Source organism: Vigna unguiculata, chromosome 1 (genome assembly GCF_004118075.2).
Source record: "Vigna unguiculata cultivar IT97K-499-35 chromosome 1, ASM411807v1, whole genome shotgun sequence".
NCBI lineage: Eukaryota > Viridiplantae > Streptophyta > Magnoliopsida > Fabales > Fabaceae > Vigna > Vigna unguiculata.
This window is the reverse complement of record NC_040279.1, coordinates 2,619,765-2,639,940: the sequence shown is the minus strand read 5'-3', so window position 1 is coordinate 2,639,940 and position 20,176 is coordinate 2,619,765. Positions and strand designations below refer to the sequence as shown.

The following is a 20,176-nucleotide window of genomic DNA, read 5'->3' as shown; positions in this document are numbered from 1 at the left end:
ATATTTAATCCAAACAATTATAATAATTAATAATTTTTTCATATATAATAGTCAATAATTCGATGATAATATGAATTTTTAACATTTTAATTTACACTATTATATATTTACAAGTCACACAATTATTTTGTATAGTTTTTCTTATCTTTCTACTCAAAGGGCATCCCCTAATTCTATAGATGCGAGTTACTCCCCTTTCAATATTTTTTTGTTTTTTACATTGTTTAAAAAAAATTCTTAAAATATTATAATTATTGAAATATTTTATATGAATACCCTTAATTAATATCTTACACTTAAAAAAAAGAAGAAGAAACAATAGTGTCATATATCACTCCTTCCGCTGTAAAAAACATCAAATAGAACACGAAACAGCATTCATATTCAAATTAAAACCCGCTAATAACTGTATTTGTTTCTTCGTTTTTCTTCTGCTGCAGTTTCTCTCTACTCACTTCAGTACTCACAGTAGAGGCTGAAGCTTTCTTTCACAAAACCAAAATCTAGGGTTAGGGTTTTCGTTGTCGTGCAGAGCCATGGAAGCCGCAGTGGTCGACCCCGGTTCCAGCCTCCTCAAAGCCGGTTTTGCAATTCCCGATCAAACTCCCGCCATGGTGCGGAGTGAATTCTCGCCTGAAAATCCATTTTCCATTTTGCTTCTAATTTCATTTCTCAACAAACATTATAGAATTTGTGTTAATTTTGTGTCTTCCGCCAATGTGTGCCCCCTAATTGTGGCTCTTTTGGTTCAGATAATTCCCACTCAGATGAAGCGAATGCTCGATGATGGGTCAGTGACCGATAACCCAACAGTCGACGACGTTGCCGTCGATCCGGTTTACCGAGGTTATGTCAGAGATTGGGATGCCATGGAAGATTTGCTACATTATGTATTGTATACTGGCCTTGGATGGGAAATTGGCAATGAAGGGCAGATACTCTTCACAGATCCACTTTGTACTCCAAAGGTTTCACTTTAGAAGTTTATGCATTTATTTGTCATTACAAAATATTGCTGATTTAAAAATGTCCCGTTTTGTTGACACTATTTTCAGCTTGTCTGGGATTATATGCCTCATTGAGCACTTGTTAACTATTTTTGGCCCTGTTTGGGTGATTTTATGTTTGACTCAGTTGGATAATTAAAGCTTATGAAAACAGTGGATTACGGCAGCTGTTTCTATGATTAGTCCTTTGAATTTTCTGTATAGAATTTTGCAAATTTCATTCCTACAACAGCATTTCTTGAAGCGTTTATTACTATTTTGCTTATTTTAGGCTTGTCGTAGGTATGGCAGTGGCTTATTTAACAAGCATAATTTGAGCAAGTACCTACATACGCCTTTTTCATCCTAATATGGTCGTATTGTGTTACTATTTTTCTTATTTTAGGCTTGTCGTAGGTATGGCAGTGGCTTATTTAACAAGCTTAATTTGAACAAGTACCTACGTACGCCTTTTTCATCCTAATAGGGTCGTAATGCGTCTCTGGAGTATATGCATGTTTGCTGGTGTACTCCTCGAGTTGCCTTCCTTAGTTAATAAAAATTAAGCATGTACTCTTTTGGAATTTTGGTGCCATCTTTTGTGTGTATATTTACGTTTTGGTCGTAGTTCAGGGTTTTTGCTGGTCTTTTGCTATTTTTCTTCTATTTTGCCTTCAAAATACACCTATTCTTGTATATTAAAGAAGTTTTCAAAATATTTTAAAACATCAAAGTTAGTGTACATTAATGTGTTTTGAAGGCACAACACCAAAATCCCAAGAGAAAATCCAAATTCTTAATGTCTGAGAAAAAATTGCATTTCTGGTTTATGATTTTGTTCAACTACATAATAAGCATTCTATATGATGAAGCATCTGTTTGGATAAACTCCTCCAAAAACACTTCAAAGAGAAGAAAATTAAAAAAAAAAAAAATTAGTTTCTTCATAAGTTAAAATCAGTTTATTTATAAGTTAATTTGTAGAAGTTCCCTTATATTTTCTTGTGTAAAAGATGGTTTTTAGCTTATTTTTTCAAGTATAGTTACTCTACAATATATGTAGTTTTCTTTTTTATTTCTGTACAGCAGTAGTATAGGTATTACTGTAACTGAAGCAGTACAGCTGTCTCTTCTAACATCTTAAGTATCTCTGAATTATATAGGTTAGGTTTGTTACAGGTTAGTTAGAGCTCTCTATATACTTGATTCTATTCAGTTAGGTTTGTTACAGATTATTTAGCTATATACTCTTCATTGTACCGAATTTCACTTGGGTTAAAAATTCATTTTACATTAATTTCAAATCTCATTCATCCTCTCTCAACCTTAATATTATTAATAAAATAATTTTGACTCATGGAGAAGTTTATTTAATTTTTTTCTTATTTTCTCTGAAAAGTGTTTGTGGAAAAGTTTATCCAAACATGCCCATAATCCATTAGACTTTCCTTGAAATAAAAATTGAAGGTTTACAAGTTTGTAGTACTCTTTAATTTAACTTTTCTTTGTTTTTTTATTAACAGATGTATATATTACTCTTTAATAGATATATGCATTATTGTTTTCCAGGCTAACAAGGAACAATTAGTGCAACTAATGTTTGAAACATTCAACATATCAGGGTTTTATGCTTCTGAACAAGCGGTGCTGTCACTATATGCTGTAGGACGTATCTCTGGATGCACAGTTGACATTGGTCATGGAAAAATAGGTATCCATATCTGAAAGAATGGGAATTCTAGTATTTTTTTATTGTATAATTAAAAACTACGAAAAAAGATGGTTTATTTGATTTGCTTGCTGTAAATCAAGTTGTCTAATTTAAATGTGGGTGTATATGTTATCTCTATCACACATTCATATGATATTTGTGCCCCAACAACTCTATGGTGGGTGACTAGAAACCTGTTCTAGTCAAATCTCTGTATTATTGCAGAAGAGTAAAATAAAAATAATGTATAGCTGTCGGTGGTCAAATATAAATTACCTAGGACTATGTCAGATCTTGAAAGCCAAAAGAGTCAAAAGGATGACTTAAAAATTGAACTATTGCCTGCAATTGCATATTCATTTTACCTTGCTTTTCTACGTGCCATCTTTGGTGATGTAATAAATATTTTATGTGCTATGATGCTATCTAAGAGCATGAGTAGAAAGCTTAATGTTTCTCTTTCAATATCTGAGCTTACTAATTGTCCACAACTTGATCTTTTTGGCTTGCCTAATCAGATATTGCACCAGTGATTGAGGGTGCTGTTAACCACATTGCCTCAAGAAGATTTGAGTTTGGAGGTACTGATCTAACTTCTTTCCTTGCTCAAGAACTTGGCAAATCCAATCCGCGAGTGAATCTCAACATCTCTGACGTTGAGAAAATAAAACAGCTATACTCATGCTGTGCTGAAGATGAATTAGCTTATCAGCAGACTCTAGATTCTTGCCCAGTGGAGACACATACCCTTCCTGATGGACAGGCATGTCTCTTTGTTCCTCCATCTAATAGTTTTTTTCATTTACTTATGTTATGCCTGTTCCTAACTAACGTATTTAGTCAGTTCTTCAATCAAGTTTGTTTTACTTTAGATTTTACAATCTCAGCACGAATGCAAAGCAAAGAAAATTGAAAGGTGGGTTAAAGAATTGTTTGTGTTAGGACTTAAGCATAAGAGGAGAGTCCAACCCAAAAGACTAGTTCAAGGTGGGAGAACTTAAAGACTTGAGTACCATATGAAGTAGTTTATCTTACTCAATGTGAGACACCTAACATTACTAATCCCTTTAAGGGCTGACATCCATGGCAGCTTCACTCTATTGACATTGACCCACTGGTAGCTCTTTTCTCCTTGATCGCTGCACTCATCTTTTAGTGTTCAATTTGCACCTTAATTAAGCCTGGAGAGTCCTTTCTGTAACCTAACTCTCAATGAAATCACCAATTGTTAGGATTTAAGCACAAGAGGAGAACCCAACCCAAAAGACTAGTCCACTATATGGGTGGGAGAACATCAAGTCTCAAGTACTACATCAAGTGGTTTATCCATTTATCCAATGAAAGAGTAGGGCTTATTTGAGAATTGGGATTGTTCACCTGTTCTTAATTTAAACAAAGGCAGAAGGGAGAAGATAGATCACATTTGTTACCTTAGGAAAGCTTCTGTTTTAATTCCATAACAATGTTAAATTCGATCTGACTGGTCACATTAAATTTCTTTTCTTTTTCTTTTTTGTTGCAATGCATATGAACTAGTCATTTGGCTTGTACTTTAGTTGGCTGAAGTCTAAAAACCTTGCTCACACATTGGTTATTGTATTACATCGATAAGGTTATAGGAGATTATCATTGAAATATTTAAACTGAAGATTCTTGTGGGTCTAAATGTATTTCTTCTTTAGATGACATTAATCTAATATGGATGATTGAATGCATGCATTGTATCTTTTAGTTCATAGAAAGATTCTGAGAGATTTTTTGTTACCTGATAGAAACTGGTAGTATATAGATCAAATTCTAGGAGAACAACTTCTTTACAGTAGAGCATTATACTCAAGCTCTGAAAAATAATTAAATGAAGGAAAACAGAAAAAAAGAAACAATACACAAAAGAATATATTAGCCAGACCTTCAGGATGCAGCCTTTGTCTCCAAGGAAAATGCCTAACCTAGTTTCTGTTGCCCCTTTGGTACCCTCTCCTATCCTATAAACACATCCTCTCTATAATACATATTGTGCCTTCTGGTTTTTCATTTCCATGCTTAGCCCATTTGTTCCCACCAACATCACCGTATCTATTTTCCAAAGGATGTGCTGAATGAGACTAGAAACATCTATATTTATGCTTTTAGCAAGTGGTAGGGATTTGTTGGTTTTACACTTGTTGAATGTTATGATCATAGAGATGGTCAGAATGGCTTGAACGTTTTACCATGGTTGGGCTTGTTAAGTTTTAGATGAAAAAGCAGAACCAAATTGAAATTATCTGAAAAAGGACTCTAATTCAGATATAAACCATGACAGTTACTAGTTTAACCCATAACATGTGGATACAATTGTTCTCCTGAGAACTTGGTAGTTTGAACTTCAAAAATCAATAAAAGTGCATATTCTACATATTAAAATGCTGCATAAACACTGATATGACAATTTGATGTGTTTCCACATAAGGCTGAGCGGCTGAACAGAGATGCAAAGTTTAGTAGTAGTGATTGATGGTGATGCAATATTACTCAAGGATTCAAGGTTGAACAATAACCATGCATGGATTAACAAAATGCAAGGCTGAGTCTCTACTGAAAACTTGGAACAGTTGAACTGCAGTGATGGTGGTGGCTTTGAATGGTTGAACAATGGCGGGGAATCCTTTGAACTATTGAGTCAAGGTGGTAGGTAGGGGCTTCAAACTGTTGAATGGGGTGGTGGCAGATCTGAATGGGAACAATGACTTTATACCACGCAGCAGAAGCTCATCACACTAAGAATAACAGAAAAGTTAGATGTTAGGAGCCCGTTTAGTTGAATGCAGGAACTAGGAAGAAGATAATTTTTCTGAAATATTCAACTGAATGCTATTTGATTAGCTGATATATACCAGAATAAGGAGTCTAGCCTCAATAAGTATTATTGAATGAGAAACAAAGAAATAAGTACATATACAAATCAATCATCTGAGCAACATCTCCTCAGAAGAAATTCACAGGAACACCACCTCTAATTGACTACCCTATGTCCTTGTCTATTTTGTTTAGAATAATGTCTCCTAATGGCAGGTCTTTCTTGTTGCTGACCTACAAATATAACTCTCTCTGAGTCCATGGTATGAAATTGGTTGCCAGATACAGTTTAGTAGTTTCTTTTCCTATCTGGTTTATTTTGCTTACATGCACTACCTATGACTGCCATGTTAGTATAACTCTCTACTTTAGCGTGTACTCTCTCATTCTTACTTTGGGTCTTCTACATTTTATGACTTGTTCGAACCCTAATTTTCAAATTTGTATAGGTCATTAAAATTGGAAGAGAAAGGTATACCATTGGTGAAGCTTTGTTTCAGCCATGTCTATTGGGTTTAGAGGCTCATGGCATTGTTGACCAGCTTGTTCGTACTATTTCAAATGTGTCATCTGATAATCATCGCCAACTTCTTGAAAATACTGTGGTTTGTGGTGGCACTTCCTCTATGACCGGTAAACAATTATTTCATTAGCTCTGCTGAATCTAGTATGCAAGATCCTATGTTTTCTTTTTCCTTAATATGAGTACAACAGAACTAATCACAGGCCTTGCTTCTCTGTATATTTCACTCGAGGGAGGAATGCAATTTTCCCTAATTATAATGTTATATAATATGGTTATATATACTATGAAAAATCATATGGAAAAAATGATTAAATATAACTATTAAAATATAAAAAACATTGTTCCTCTTCATCATACGAAACAAACATCATATAGCATATAGAATATTACAGTAAAAATTTAGTTTAATTATAATTTTACTCTAAAATTTAATGGGGAGTTTGTTGCTGCTTTTTGAAATTTATAAAAAAAACTTGTTTTTAGTCTTTTTTTCTCAAGCTTTTTCTACCAAAATGTCATTAGAATGAAAACTTTGAAAGGAAGATAAACATGCAGTAGGTTATCATGTAAACAACTTATAATTTGTTAGTTATATAAGTGAAATAATTAGCAGTGATATTCGAGGTAAAAAAGAACTAAAACAAGCTTTTTCCAACTTATTGGAGTTAAAATGATTAATTCTAAATCTGGGGAACTAAAAACAAGCTTATCTCAAATTTGAGACTAAAAACATTTGTACATTAAATTTATTTTGTTCCTTCCCATACCGATGTGTATGAAACGATGAACAACACTTTCTATTATTGTACATTCATCACCAAATAGTAGACAGAACAAAAACTTCATCTTGTAACTCAACTTTTCTTGTGCTGTTCCGTATCTATTGTTCCTTGTGCATAAAATGCTGTTTCTACTGCATTGTTCAATAACTTCTTTGCATTTAGTTGCGTACGGAATTAAGTTTTCTCTGATTAATAAGGAAACAAATGTGTTAGATGTCAATTTGTTCAGTATCATGACTAGAGGAGGGTTATTTTCAGCAATCTGATAGCTTTTTATGAGAAAGCTAACCACCAACGTTGCTTCTTACTGTAGGTTTTGAGGAAAGATTTCAGAAGGAATCTAGCCTAAGTTCATCTGCTATTCGACCTACCCTAGTAAAGGTAATTCTTTTGTCAAGTAAACAATCTGACAAGCACGTCTCATTGACATCATATTTATGTTAATTAAAGTATTTAACCATTGAAAGAATTTGTTTCATTTTTGTGGTCACTAATTCTTGAAATCTGGTGCGTAATGAAATATGGGATCCAGGTCTAATCTTTATAATAGTTCATTGTTATCCTATACTTTTGTCCATAAACTTTATATCGTTATCCATGTTCTAATTTATGTTTCCTCTGACGGGTAATCTCTGGCGTATTGCAGCCTCCAGAATACATGCCAGAAAATTTAACCGTGTACTCTGCATGGGTGGGAGGTGCCATACTTGCCAAAGTAGTTTTTCCTCAAAATCAACATGTAACTAAGGCAGACTATGATGAAACTGGGCCTTCCATTGTTCACAGGAAATGCTTTTGATGGGATTCAACTGCACAATCTTCGCAAACAGCCAGTTCCTTTACACTTATATAAGCACATGTGGATAGGCCTTCATTTGACTTTAGATAATTCTAGACTTGCAAGAAGTCTAGGTGCTCGCCTGATTTTAAAAATTGTAGTGGATATTCATTAACAAAATGCAATCATATTTCCATGTTTAGGTGTATTGGCACCACAGGTAGATGACTTCAGTAAAACCTTGCTCTGCCAAAATCATGTATACTGCAGCAGTAGCGGCTTGCATATCTTTGAGCGATCCTGCGAAATATTCAGTTTGGTCAGTGATCTCTACTTACAGATTTACTGCACCCTTCATATGACTAATTATTACTTACTCCTTAGATTTGCTTGCAATGTTCTTTTGTTGATATAATTTTTAAAACAGCAATGCGAAAGTTAATGACACATTTTAAAATATATAACAATGAAATAATAAAATTAAAAACCAGTATAGGTATAAAAAGCAGTTTGAGTATGCAAGAGTGAAGAATAATTGTAACTCAACTTTACCAATGGGGACAGCAAATAAGATTAGAACTATAGTGGCAATAAGCCTAGTGTACCTATGATTTTAATACTACTAGTACTGTGAAACGGCTGGTAGATTCTATTTCTTTGGCATGAAACCTATACCCTTGAACATGCATGTACAAGCTGATTCCATTTAGACGACGAATATTTGGTAAATGGGCTATATATGGTTATGCCGAGGGTAAAATACTTAATGTGTAGTGTTGATCCTTCTATCTTCAATGCCAACAACTCATGTTCTTTTCTAGGTTCATGTCTCCTACACATTAAAAAATATATATATTTATGGACACACGTATGTGTGTGTGATTGAAAGAGAGTACAAAGTGTGCAAAATCGCATAATCCAAATGGATGATTAATATTTAAACTAAGTGACTTATTTTTTACTATCATAGTTGAATAGCAATACATTAAGGCTCACATTCTCACTTTCTAATCACAAATTGTGAGATTTATAATCAATAAATAAAACATAACAAATATAAACTAACAGACATGCTGAAGCACATTTTCATCATAACTCTAGGCACATAAGGTGTAGTAGCTATGTTAAAGTTTGTTACATGTGAACAATATTAATTAATATGACCATAGTTTAACAATATATGTAAAGTACTTTCCTCATGCTATTTCTGTATTGAACACATGGAGGACATATTAATACCTCTGAACATCCTTATCCAAAAGAATTCTATTATGTACTAACTTCCATAGCACAAGAGTTTTAGCAAGTGAAATGGAATTCACTCTCTGGCTTAAGATGCCAGAATCATTCATCCAAAGTTTAACAAAATACTTATTGAGGCTAGGTGGGGATTAAGTTATGCGTGTGTGTATTAGATATTTGCATTTAAAGACTATTAACATATTTTACTATACTTTATAATTGATTTTTGTATGATAAAATGATGTCAACCACTTAAATCGCATGATTTGATATTTTATGTGTAGTTTTATGCTTAACTCAACTCTTATTTCTTTCATATTATATATATATATATATATATATATATATATTCTCCAAACATGTTTATGATTAAATAGCTTTAACTTTTGAGTTATATGATGTATGATGTTTGTTGATCATTTTATATTAGAGTAGCATTATTATGCTATGCATGCTGCATCTCTTATAATATTATTCAAGGTGTACTAGTTTTAGGCATCGTTGGAGCACTTCCTTCAACTTGCTATAATATCATTATTTTTTTAACTTGAACATTATTTTATTACTTTAACTTCTAACTATTAATTGCTCTCTTTATTTTCTGTTCCAAGTCATGTCTTTTGCAACTGAATTTGTTCCAAGTTTTATTTTCATCCTTTTCCTTAACTCAAAATCTTAATGAGATGTGTTAAGATAGTGATTCTGCCATCAACTGGGAATAAAAAAAAAATGCTTCATACTCTCCTGCTGAAAGGGTTCCACATGCTTGTTAATAGTTTGGTTTAGAGTTTCAAATTCACGTTTTGAAATTACTAAAATTAGTTTCAATTTAAACGCAAATCTTGATTTCGTATTTCATTTGATTTAATATCAAATGGGAAAAAATAATAGATAGATGGTACAAAATGGAAGCAGAGGAACAGTAATTTCAGTATCTAAAATTTACACTGCTAGAAAATTTAGAAAAAAATTTCTGACACCATTTGATACTTTTGTAACGGTAAAATGTCATAAAAAGTAATTTTTTGTATTTTTAAATAAAAAGAGAGTGAAAACTAGTAAAGTTAGTGTTAATGTGAGTAAAAATAATTTTGGGTGTCAAATTACAATTATCCAAAACTTTAATCCTTAAAAAAAATAGATAAAATTTACACCACCAATTAATTTTATCCCATTTTAAAATATGTAATATTTTTAATCTTTCAATTTTTTTAGATAATACTTTATTAAAAGGTGAAAATCATTTTAAGGAGATTTATTTTAAAATAAGAACATTTATGTATTTTAAAATTGGAAATAAATAAAAAATACAATTTTTATATAACTAACATCAAACTTTAACCATTTTAAAGGGATTGAAAATATGTTTTACGTAAAGGAATCAAATTAGTTTGATTTTAATAAACATGACTTAGTTTGATACCTAATCAGCTTCTCGATTAATGTCTAACATAATTCAATTAGTTAATGCAATAACTATACGTAATTTGATCGTTAATTTAATTTATCTATTTGTCTATCATGTTATTATTTAAATCTTATTCCTGTAGAAAATTAATCTTTACAAATAATCAGTACCCTTAATTCCTTTATGGGAAATTAAATAAGAATAAGATTAGAAATACCATGAGGAGCATTCATTGATAATTCTTTGTTATATTTGTATTTAAGAGAAATCTATAAAGATGATTAGAATTGATAATTGGTTATGTTAATTAATTACGAGTCTGATTAGAAGTGAAAATAACTTTGAAGGATAATCTTATAAATATATTTGTTAAGTCTCTACCGTCTACCAATGTCTAAATTCAAACATTATTTAAAATTAATTAATTTTTCTTATGTAGTAGTTGAGTGCTCATAATATGTGTATAAATTAGTATTTTAGTGTCTACTCTCACAAACTCTTTAACTATATATATAACGTTTGATGTATTAAATGATTTTTGTTACATTTGAAATCTAGATCAAAATTAGGGATGTGAAAAAGTTCATATCCGCGGATAAAACCTGCAACGAGTAAAAAATGAATATTGTAAATAAATATCCGTGAGCAATGAGTATATGTATTTTTTATACTTGCATGTTAATGTGATGAGTACGGATATCATAGTATCTGTATCCATAAATATATGTATCCGTAGATATATGTATCCGTAGATATACGTATCTGTTATACTTTAATTTAAATTTAAAAAATTAAAAAAAACATGATTAAAATATTACTGCATTGATTTTGAATGAGTTAATTTTTATCAATTAGTTTTAAAAAATATTTATTTCTTTGTAAATTATCATTCAACACTATTTAAATGAGTTATTTGGACTTTGTTTAAAATTTATGAATGTTATGTATTGTATTTTATTTGAATTTATGGTTAAAATATGTTGTTAAATATATATATATATATATATATATATATATATATATATATATATATATATATATTTGTAAATATTCGCGAGTACCCGTGGATATCCATAGATATCAAAAAAATATGTGAGTATCCGTATAACATATACCTGTACGGATATGGAGATAAGTACAAGATAAATATTGATTCAATGGATAGGGTACGGGGGAGAGTTACAATCCGTATTCTATCTGTCTCGTTGACATCCATAATCAAAGTCATGATACATGAAAGAAGTTTGATACATTAATATTTTAGTGTGTTTAATAGTTTATTGTTTAAAAAAGATTAAATATGTATTTAGTTTGTGAAATTGAAATTCTTCTATATATCCATGTATTTTGATTTCTAAACCGGACATAGGAGAATTCAAAAGTTTAAGTTATATAATGTGTAGAATAAAAAATTTAAACATTATATAAAAAAATAACCTATAAACTTATTTAATTATGATTTTAAAGTAAATGTGATGTTAGATTAAAATCATATTTTATTATTGTGTACTCTATGTCTTCAACATATATTTTACATGACCGTTCCCAATGAGATGTTACTGAATTCTACTATTACCCACAAATTTAATAAGGTTATTGCATTAGTATTAAAATCAATAATAAATATCATACTTGAATCAATTTTGTTAAAATATTTTCACCTTTTTCATAAATACAGAATACCTATTTACAAAGATAGCCAGAACTAATCTGAACTTCTTTTATGTAGTCCAAAATTGATTAAAATTTATAATAATTTTTAAACTAGAAATAATTTCCGAACAAAATGACTCACTTTAAATAACTACATTGAATTAAGTGGTCTTAAGATAACTATAAATTATCACGGAGTTTATCTTTTTTAAATAACACCTTACAAAACATGTTCTAAATAATAGATATTTTTTAAAACCAGTATATTTCTAAAAGAATGGTTCCACAAACATATCAGGTTTTATATATCCATTACAAAAAACAAAAAGATAATTAAGTTGGATAAGATTTAGTATGATTCAAAACTGATAATGATGATGATGTTAGACATATATGTTGGATATGCTCATGAAAGGATCTTCAGTCATTTTCTTCTCACAAAAAAGGAACTAAACTGAATTATGCATACAATTTTATTTTTGACAATGATTGATGATGAAGATTTAGGATCCTAAGGATTCCCCACTCTCATAATTGCTTCTCTCTTCAAGATTTATTTGCTTCCTGTCACAAACAAAAGTAAATGAACAGCACAAACATTATCCTCTTCAAAAGTAAATTGCTTTTATGGAGATTTTAGAAGTGATGTGTATCGTACCTCCATTTTCTTGATGAGTTCTTGAGCTGTGTCTGCTATGAGCACAATTTGGCTTGCAGAGTTTTGTATGAATCCATCTTCCACTCCCTTATCAAATAACCTCAACAAGCTATTGAAATATCCTTCCACATTAAACAACCCCACCTGTGTATACAAATTTCAAATCAAAATTACCAACAATAGAATAAAACACTTTGATCACATAAACAATAATCATACTGGTTTGTCATGTATTCCCAGTTGAGACCAGGCTATCACTTCTACCACTTCTTCCATGGTTCCATAGCCTCCTGAAAACTTCAACTTTTATTATCTTTCAAATCCCAGACTTCACACTGCAATTTCATACCTTTATTTAACATACCAGGAAGTGCTATGAATGCATCTGCATGTTCAAACATGGTTGACTTCCTTTCATGCATGTCTGCAACTCTTTTCACTTCTCCAAAGGTCTCTCCGGACACCTATTTAAAAGTCGGATTTAAACCGTGTTAAGAAGTTAACTTTAAATTTAACTCAATCTTACGCACTTTGTTTTATCTTTAATCGACGTGGAAAAATTATCATAATTATAAAAATATGAAGATAGAAAATGGTACCTCACGAGGCAATAGAGTTTCTGGAATCACTCTGACAAATACAACACAAACGGTTAAAGTCTATGAATTCATAAACGAAACTATATTAATAATGTTAATTAACATCTAATCTAATGTATTTATAAAAGTATACCCAAGAACATGGCAACCTCCATTCAGCACAGTCTGAGAGATCAAACCCATTAGTCCTAAGCTTCCTCCTCCATAAACCAGATCAATTTTCCTCTCAACCTTTCATCATCACAAACCAAAAATTGGTTAGGAATCTAAGTATGAGTCTAAGTTCGATATTGGCCAGAAATTAAGACCTATTAACACATTTTCTTAAGATTTTGGGTTGAAAATGATGTCAATACTTTATGTAATTAGACTTAGATCTCATTGGTGTTCGTTCTCTCCCCAATAAAACCCACTCTATAAACCTAATAAAAACAAGAGGATGCAAAACTCATGAAAGTAGAATAATAGAAAATACCATGAATTTGCCAAGCTCAAGAGCTGCATCACTGAATGCAGACTTGTATCCAGTTCTGCTACCACAGAAAACGCATATTCTTTTGAACCTTCTTTCTTCTTCATTTTCTGCAGATACCTTTCTTTCTGCTTCCATTCTTACAATGTAATCACAAAACAAAAGTACAAGTGTGTGTGAAAGAGAGAAACCAAACACTTACAGTATTTTTATTAGAATTATTTCTTTATGCAGGAAATGAAAATAAGTGACCTATTTTATAGCATTTTCGAGTGTTAAAGTTGGTGTCTCAAAAAAAAAAAAAAAGAAACAATTAATTAACCTACAGTTGGAGCCACTTTGCATGGTTGTGAAACAAACTGAGATGAGTAAAGAAACCATCCTAGAATTGAAAATTACTAGAAAGAAAAAGATTTTTTCACACCATTTCATGACCATTTCACAATTTTTATTAAAAAGTAAAATAATCTTAATAAAAGTTAATTTTTATATTTTTTTAAAAAATAAAATGTGAATAATAAAAAGAGATAGTGTCAAAGGTAATAAAAAAATTGTACTGTCAAAATATCAGATCTTGCTTGTTAATATAGAAAGGGGGTAAAAATGAAAGAAGAAAGTAAAATAACCAAAGTTGGTTGTTTGGAAATTTAATGCAAAAAACATAAGAAAAACGGTGGAACCAATTAGAGCATACTTCAAGCACCATAATCAATTATGAGAATTTATAATAATTTTTTAATTTTAACTATTTGTTCAGTTTCTATTATAGATTTTCTTTAATAGATAAATTTAAAAACTAGTTTAGAGACCAATTTATAATTTTTTATTTATATATAACGATGACTATTTAAATAATTAATAATTTTTTATTTTTATAAATTAATATTTAAATTAATTACTGTAATAACTTACCACTTTTAATACTAAAATTGGTTTATAACAAAACATTACAATGAGATATGAGTTTGTTTTTTAGCAAGTTGTGGAACTTATCTTTTCCTTTATTTTACTGGTGTTGATTTATTGTCAACCCCTATTGTTTTCCATTCAAGTTCTAATTGGTTCAGCAAATGCAAATTTCATTTTCAATCTCATGAATGTGTTTTCCTTGACCATTTTTTCTCTTCCAACACTTTCGCAAGTTAAAAGAATTGTATTAAGAAGGTAAATATATAATTATGCGATCTTATATTAACAATTCAATAATTTAGAAGAAAAAAATGTAGAAAGTGATGAGTTGGCCTAGTTAAGCATCTACCATTCATATGTTGTAACAACTAATTTAAAACTTTTAATCCTTATTATTTATAAAATATTTTGGACCAACAACGCTATGAGTTAAATTAATCTTTAGTTCACAAAATAAATACGTGGCAAGAAAACAATAAGAGAAAATGTTGGGGTTTTTAATAAGAATCAAAGAGAGTTTGAGTATTTACATTGCTTTGGTTCAATGTAGTATATTAATGTATTCAAACAGGTTCACTCCCTCTTTCAAAGATACTCACATTGAAACCCACTACTAAAAATTTTCACATTACATGAGAATTTTCTTACAAATTTGTTAAAAAAATTTACAAAAAAAGACTTTTTCCTGCTATTTTCTCTAATAATTTTAATTGGTAAGTAATTCTTTCGTGGGTAATTATTTTCTATAAAATTATAAAATTCACAAGTATTTCTTACAAAATTTGTTACGAAAAGTGTTTTATACAAAATATTTTGCAAAAAAAATTAACAGCAATTTTCTACAAAAAAAAAACCATAACAAAATTTATAAATATTTCTTAAAAAAATTAAAACAAAATTAACAGGAAATATGAGTTTTTTTAGTAACAACCATAACAATATTTTTCATAAGAGAAGGAAAAAAGATATATATATATATATACATAGAGAGAGAGAACTTGTCTTTTTAGTGTAGTTCTTTCAAAGTTGCAAAGATTAATTGTATCACTTTTTATGTGTATTATTATAAAAAGAAACATGAGACAAGTTTGATATGAGAAAGAGAGACACAATGTTTGAAGTAACATCCTAAATTTCACTTTTAAAAGTATTTAGCAACTCATGATTATATTAAAAAAAAAATCCACTTTTACCAAACAAAATTCATGATTGAATCTCCCCTGTGGTAGACAGAATCTTATTAAATCAATAATATGTTCTCATGCAGCACCAAAAATAAAATATTTTCATGATACATAAAACTAAAGGTTCAAAATTATGTAAAAAGATTCTTGCTTTTAGGAAATTAGTTGTCCAACATTGTCCCAAGTTCTTTTGTTTTTTATATTAATATTTTTTTTTTCATATCATTCACAACCGTGATTATAAATTTTTAAATATTATAAATTTTCTTATATCAACTTTTAGGTTTTTAATGTCAAATTTTATTGTTATGTTTAATTTTTATATATAATGTCATATTTTCTATCATTAACTATTATTATTTTTTACTCTTATTATTAAATTACCATGAATTATTAGTATTTTTATAAATTTCATATGCCATGATGTTATTGTGCTCAACATTTTTTTAATAAATTATTATACTACGAAACAAGACTATTATTACTAAATGTTTGAGTTGAAAAATGACAATTTCTACAAAATTTAAAATACGTTGAATTTGAAATCCTTTTATAAGATTAAATTAGACGAAGTTGAATAATAGAAAACCAAGTGGTAAAATTTATTGAAGCAAGAGAATGGTATATATACGAATTTACAAATTCTGATAACTATTCCTCACTACCCTTCTAATGTGATAATAATCAATTAGAGCATGAAGGAAAAAAATTTCCCCTATTAACATATCTAACATTTTGACATGTAGCAATGGTTTTAGAAGCACCATGGTCCTGTGCTGTTAACATCACATCTTGCAAATATATTCCTTTGCATGGGAAAGTTTTGCTGCACTCAAATTTTATTGCCACTTCTGAAGCACTTGTTCCTCTTATGTTTTCGTACACAATGTTACTCAGTTGCACAGCTGAGACCTGAAAATTTCACCAATCTTCATTATTTAATTAATACGAAGAAAATTATATCATGACTCCTATTTTTTTACTCTCATCCTTTACTTTTTGGTATGACATAATGTGAATCATTGATTCTATTAGAGAAAAAGACAGTAGTATATTAATTAATGTTTCATACTAAACCACGTCAAGAAATAAAAGATGAGAATAAAAAAAATAAAGTGTCAGACTCATAGTATCATTGTTGATACAAACACTTTCTCTCTTGAGAAACTCACCTTCTGTTTGCATGGCTTCTCCTGGTCACAGTAGTTTTGATCTACAATTATGGGATTTGTCACATTTCGCATTGCTATGTTCTGAAATTTTATGTTAGTCGCATATCCAGAACCCCCCTGTGTTGTGATACAAAGAAAGATTATGTAAGATATCATTGGTTAAACACAAATCATAATCTTAGTTAAGAAAACAAAAAGAAAAAGAAAAAGAAAAAGTTGGTTGAGATTAGTTAAGAGGAAGGATCAAAGAAAGTTGAACTACACAGCTTTTGAAAAAGAAAATGATGTTGACTTGTGAAAAGAAGGTTAAGAATTGGTGGAGTGTGTGTAAACTTGCCAAACTTTGTTGGTTGAAACATTTCATGTCAACTTTGGGTGAGTTACAACTTAGAACCAAAAAAACTCATGGTAGCTCAAAATTAAGCTAAACAAAGTGGGAATTTGACCATGCACCAATTGGTCAACTTCCAAATTGTTAGTCTTATTGTGCCTAAAATTTGGCAATGTGTTCTCAATTGTGAAGATTTACCAATTTTTCTTGAAGATTTTCTTTGAACTTTGTAGAAATCTTAAATTAATTTATGTGGGTAAGTTGAATTGTAGTTTTCAGAAGCAAAGTCAGAAACTTTATACTATATACCTGCCAAGTCTTTATTCTAACTCCATTAGTGGTTCCTGTTATGGTGGCTCTGTTCACTAACACATTGGACACTTGAGCTTCTGAGTTACCAGCCCCTAAGCTTCCAATGCTGCACCATCATCATAAACCCAAAATCAATGAAAATTGAAAAAAGTTCATTTTTTATATATTGTTATACTATTACTTCTGTTATATCGAGCGTCTACCACTAGATTACCACTAGATTAAAAACTATAGTCATTGGTCAGAGCGCAACTCTTTTTACTTAAGTGCGTAACAGTCAAAACGTCACGATTCGACTATGACTCGGTCCACTTAGTCTTTGCCACAAAACAATTGATACCACGTACCACAAGTTACATTTTATATATACATTTTTCTGAAGTTGAATTCTTTGTAATATTATATATGCTTTATACCCACTCCTTGATCTCATTGATACTATGTATTAAGATTCACCAACATAATTTGTTCCAACAGATTACAAACCTGATTCCATGCCCAGGTCCACACGTAACATCTATGACTCGAACATTCTCGGACCCACTCACTATTGAGATGCAGTCATCACCTTCAATAAAACAGTGAGAAAAAAAGCATATCAGAAAATCTAAAATTCGTGTTTTTTTTGTTTTTCTTTCTAATTTTGTGTTGTTGATTTTGGTTTTCACCTGTCCCAATGGAGCTATTGCTTATCATAATATTTGTTGTCTCTGTGACGTGAATTCCATCAGTGTTGGGGCTGTTCCCTGGTGCTCTCAGGATCAAATTCGAAGCAGTGACATTGTTGCACTTTTGAAACCTTACATGCATTTGTTGCGCATTTTTGAATCTCAGGTTTGTCACTCTCAGGTTGTTGCATCCATAGAATGTCACAGCCTGTGCAACAAAGTTCAAGGAAAAAATTTAGTATGCGATGCAAACAGAGCCATGTGTGCATCAATTGTTGCACGTAAAATGAAACATAATGGTACAAAGAAGAACATTAACTTACAGTTGGAGCATGTCTGCATGGCTGTGAAACACAAGGAGACAAAAAAAAAAAAAACTCATGTTCAGTATTGAAAATCACAAGAAATCTGACTCAGTTAACATCACACGGATCTATACTACTCATTGATTTAAGATATAATGTATAACAGAAACAATCTGATTTTGATGATTCTGGTATAATACATCATTTTTAATCAGTTTTGCAGGATACAAATGTTAACAGATTCAACGTTAGTTCTGCAGAAGTGTTTTTTACTGCAAAATAATGTAAAAGCAATGTGAATGGTTCAAGAGTTTGAGTCAAATACAGTGAAATTGAACAACTTACAAGGTTTTCATTGGTTTTGCAAGAGTTCTGCCACCATTTTCTGCCATTTCCATTGATGGTGCCACCACCATCAACTCTGAGATTGGTGAGATTTTGAAACATGATCCAGAGTAGTCTTTGTTTTCCATATGCTGATATATGAGGCCAAGCTCTGATTGATCCATAGACCTGAGCAACACGATGAAGCAAAATTGTGGGGAAAGTGAAAAAATCACCTAATCTCTAACTAATCATGGCTTGAAAATGTTAATTAATCTCACCCTGAAGGCAGTGTTTGGTTGGCATGGTCCTGAAAAAGTTATTGGCTTCAAATGATAGATTTTTGCTTGTGGGACAACAAGAACACCCCCAGAAGAACATGCCTCGTTCCATGCCTTCTCAAATGCCTAAGGAAAGAGAAAGATTGGTAACTGAACAATGGAGTTAAACACAGTTTAATAATCGTAACGTTAATCAATTACCTTAGTGTCATCTCTTCCATCATTAGCTTTGGCTCCATAGTCATCAACACTGATCATTCTCTGAGACCCTGTAGAAGGATTGGATCCATAAGCCCTTCTCATGATGTTTCCGAAATGTTCATTGTTTGGTTTGACAGAGAAATGCTGATAATTAGTTAAATGGTATGTGTCTTCTAGGAAAGAGCCAAAACACACCCCAGATGAGACAAACATGGTGATGAAAAGTGAAACAACTGCAACACTTTGTGGAGACATTGTCGTGTGATGTGTGTTTTTTTTTTTTCTGTGGCAAAACAGCAAGGTAAGAAAAGGTTGTTTTTGAGGTTTGTGTTGTGATAAATGGCAAAGGAAGAGTTATATATATATATTTATGGGGAAGTTAGAGCTGGTTTTGTGGAGAGAGAAAGATTGAGCATTGATTGTAAGAAAGAAGAAAAATTTGTTGAGAGTGAGAAGAAATGAATACTGGGGTGTTACCAGAATTTTGAATCAATGGTTATTTGTTGAAGAAAAATATGAAATTTGAGTTCGTTATTTTCAGGTGCTTTTGTGCTTGTTTACCAACTGCCAAACATTTTGTGCTAAGTGTGTTTCCATTGACTGCTAAAACCAGTTTAACATGTGTATCAGCAATTGAGAAGGGAAAAATGATATTTTAATTTCCACGATCTGACTTCATTTTGTACTTTCCGAATCTGATTTAGTTTTTGAAGTTGATCTTTTTAAATAAAAATACCAATTAATCGATATTTCAGACTAAATTATTTCAGAAAATATAAGATGAGAATCAAAATATAATTTTTTTATTGAAAAAGACAAAATTCAAAGTACAAAAT

At 30.8% G+C, this 20,176-nt stretch overlaps 3 protein-coding genes across 3 annotated transcripts; 1 reads left to right on the top strand and 2 right to left on the bottom strand.

The window, feature by feature from the left end:
• Positions 1–336: 336 nt before the first annotated feature.
• Positions 337–7,997, top strand: LOC114194858 (actin-related protein 7-like). The gene is made up of 7 exons (XM_028085294.1): positions 337–614; positions 753–968; positions 2,556–2,697; positions 3,216–3,460; positions 5,985–6,168; positions 7,157–7,224; positions 7,490–7,997. Exons 1-7 carry the CDS (start codon positions 537–539, stop codon positions 7,640–7,642), a joined length of 1,086 nt encoding a protein of 361 aa, XP_027941095.1. The 5' UTR covers positions 337–536; the 3' UTR covers positions 7,643–7,997.
• A 4,310-nt stretch (positions 7,998–12,307) lies between these two features.
• On the bottom strand, positions 12,308–13,862 carry LOC114180903 (cytokinin riboside 5'-monophosphate phosphoribohydrolase LOG1-like). Its single transcript, XM_028067201.1, has 7 exons — positions 13,657–13,862; positions 13,315–13,412; positions 13,182–13,212; positions 12,947–13,046; positions 12,802–12,872; positions 12,583–12,726; positions 12,308–12,488 (listed from the first exon to the last, which is right to left on the bottom strand). Exons 1-7 carry the CDS (start codon positions 13,789–13,791, stop codon positions 12,471–12,473), a joined length of 597 nt encoding a protein of 198 aa, XP_027923002.1. The 5' UTR covers positions 13,792–13,862; the 3' UTR covers positions 12,308–12,470.
• A 2,462-nt stretch (positions 13,863–16,324) lies between these two features.
• Positions 16,325–19,717, bottom strand: LOC114180896 (polygalacturonase). The gene is made up of 9 exons (XM_028067191.1): positions 19,341–19,717; positions 19,140–19,265; positions 18,880–19,047; positions 18,553–18,573; positions 18,230–18,437; positions 18,048–18,129; positions 17,559–17,667; positions 16,919–17,035; positions 16,325–16,658 (listed from the first exon to the last, which is right to left on the bottom strand). Exons 1-9 carry the CDS (start codon positions 19,593–19,595, stop codon positions 16,431–16,433), a joined length of 1,314 nt encoding a protein of 437 aa, XP_027922992.1. The 5' UTR covers positions 19,596–19,717; the 3' UTR covers positions 16,325–16,430.
• Positions 19,718–20,176: the final 459 nt, after the last annotated feature.

Coding starts and splice junctions, on each gene's coding strand:
- LOC114180896 (XM_028067191.1), bottom strand. CDS start 19,595: ATGTCTCCACAAAGTGTTGCAGTTGTTTCACTTTTCATCACCATGTTT. Junction 19,266..19,340: donor ATGGAAGAGATGACACTAAG/GTAATTGATTAA, acceptor CTCTTTCCTTAG/GCATTTGAGAAGGCATGGAA. Junction 18,574..18,879: donor GCAAAACCAATGAAAACCTT/GTAAGTTGTTCA, acceptor TGTGTTTCACAG/CCATGCAGACATGCTCCAAC.
- LOC114180903 (XM_028067201.1), bottom strand. CDS start 13,791: ATGGAAGCAGAAAGAAAGGTATCTGCAGAAAATGAAGAAGAAAGAAGG. Junction 13,047..13,181: donor AAACTCTATTGCCTCGTGAG/GTACCATTTTCT, acceptor ACTTTTAAATAG/GTGTCCGGAGAGACCTTTGG. Junction 12,873..12,946: donor TGCATTCATAGCACTTCCTG/GTATGTTAAATA, acceptor TGAAGTTTTCAG/GAGGCTATGGAACCATGGAA.
- LOC114194858 (XM_028085294.1), top strand. CDS start 537: ATGGAAGCCGCAGTGGTCGACCCCGGTTCCAGCCTCCTCAAAGCCGGT. Junction 615..752: donor CCGATCAAACTCCCGCCATG/GTGCGGAGTGAA, acceptor CTTTTGGTTCAG/ATAATTCCCACTCAGATGAA. Junction 6,169..7,156: donor TGGCACTTCCTCTATGACCG/GTAAACAATTAT, acceptor TTCTTACTGTAG/GTTTTGAGGAAAGATTTCAG.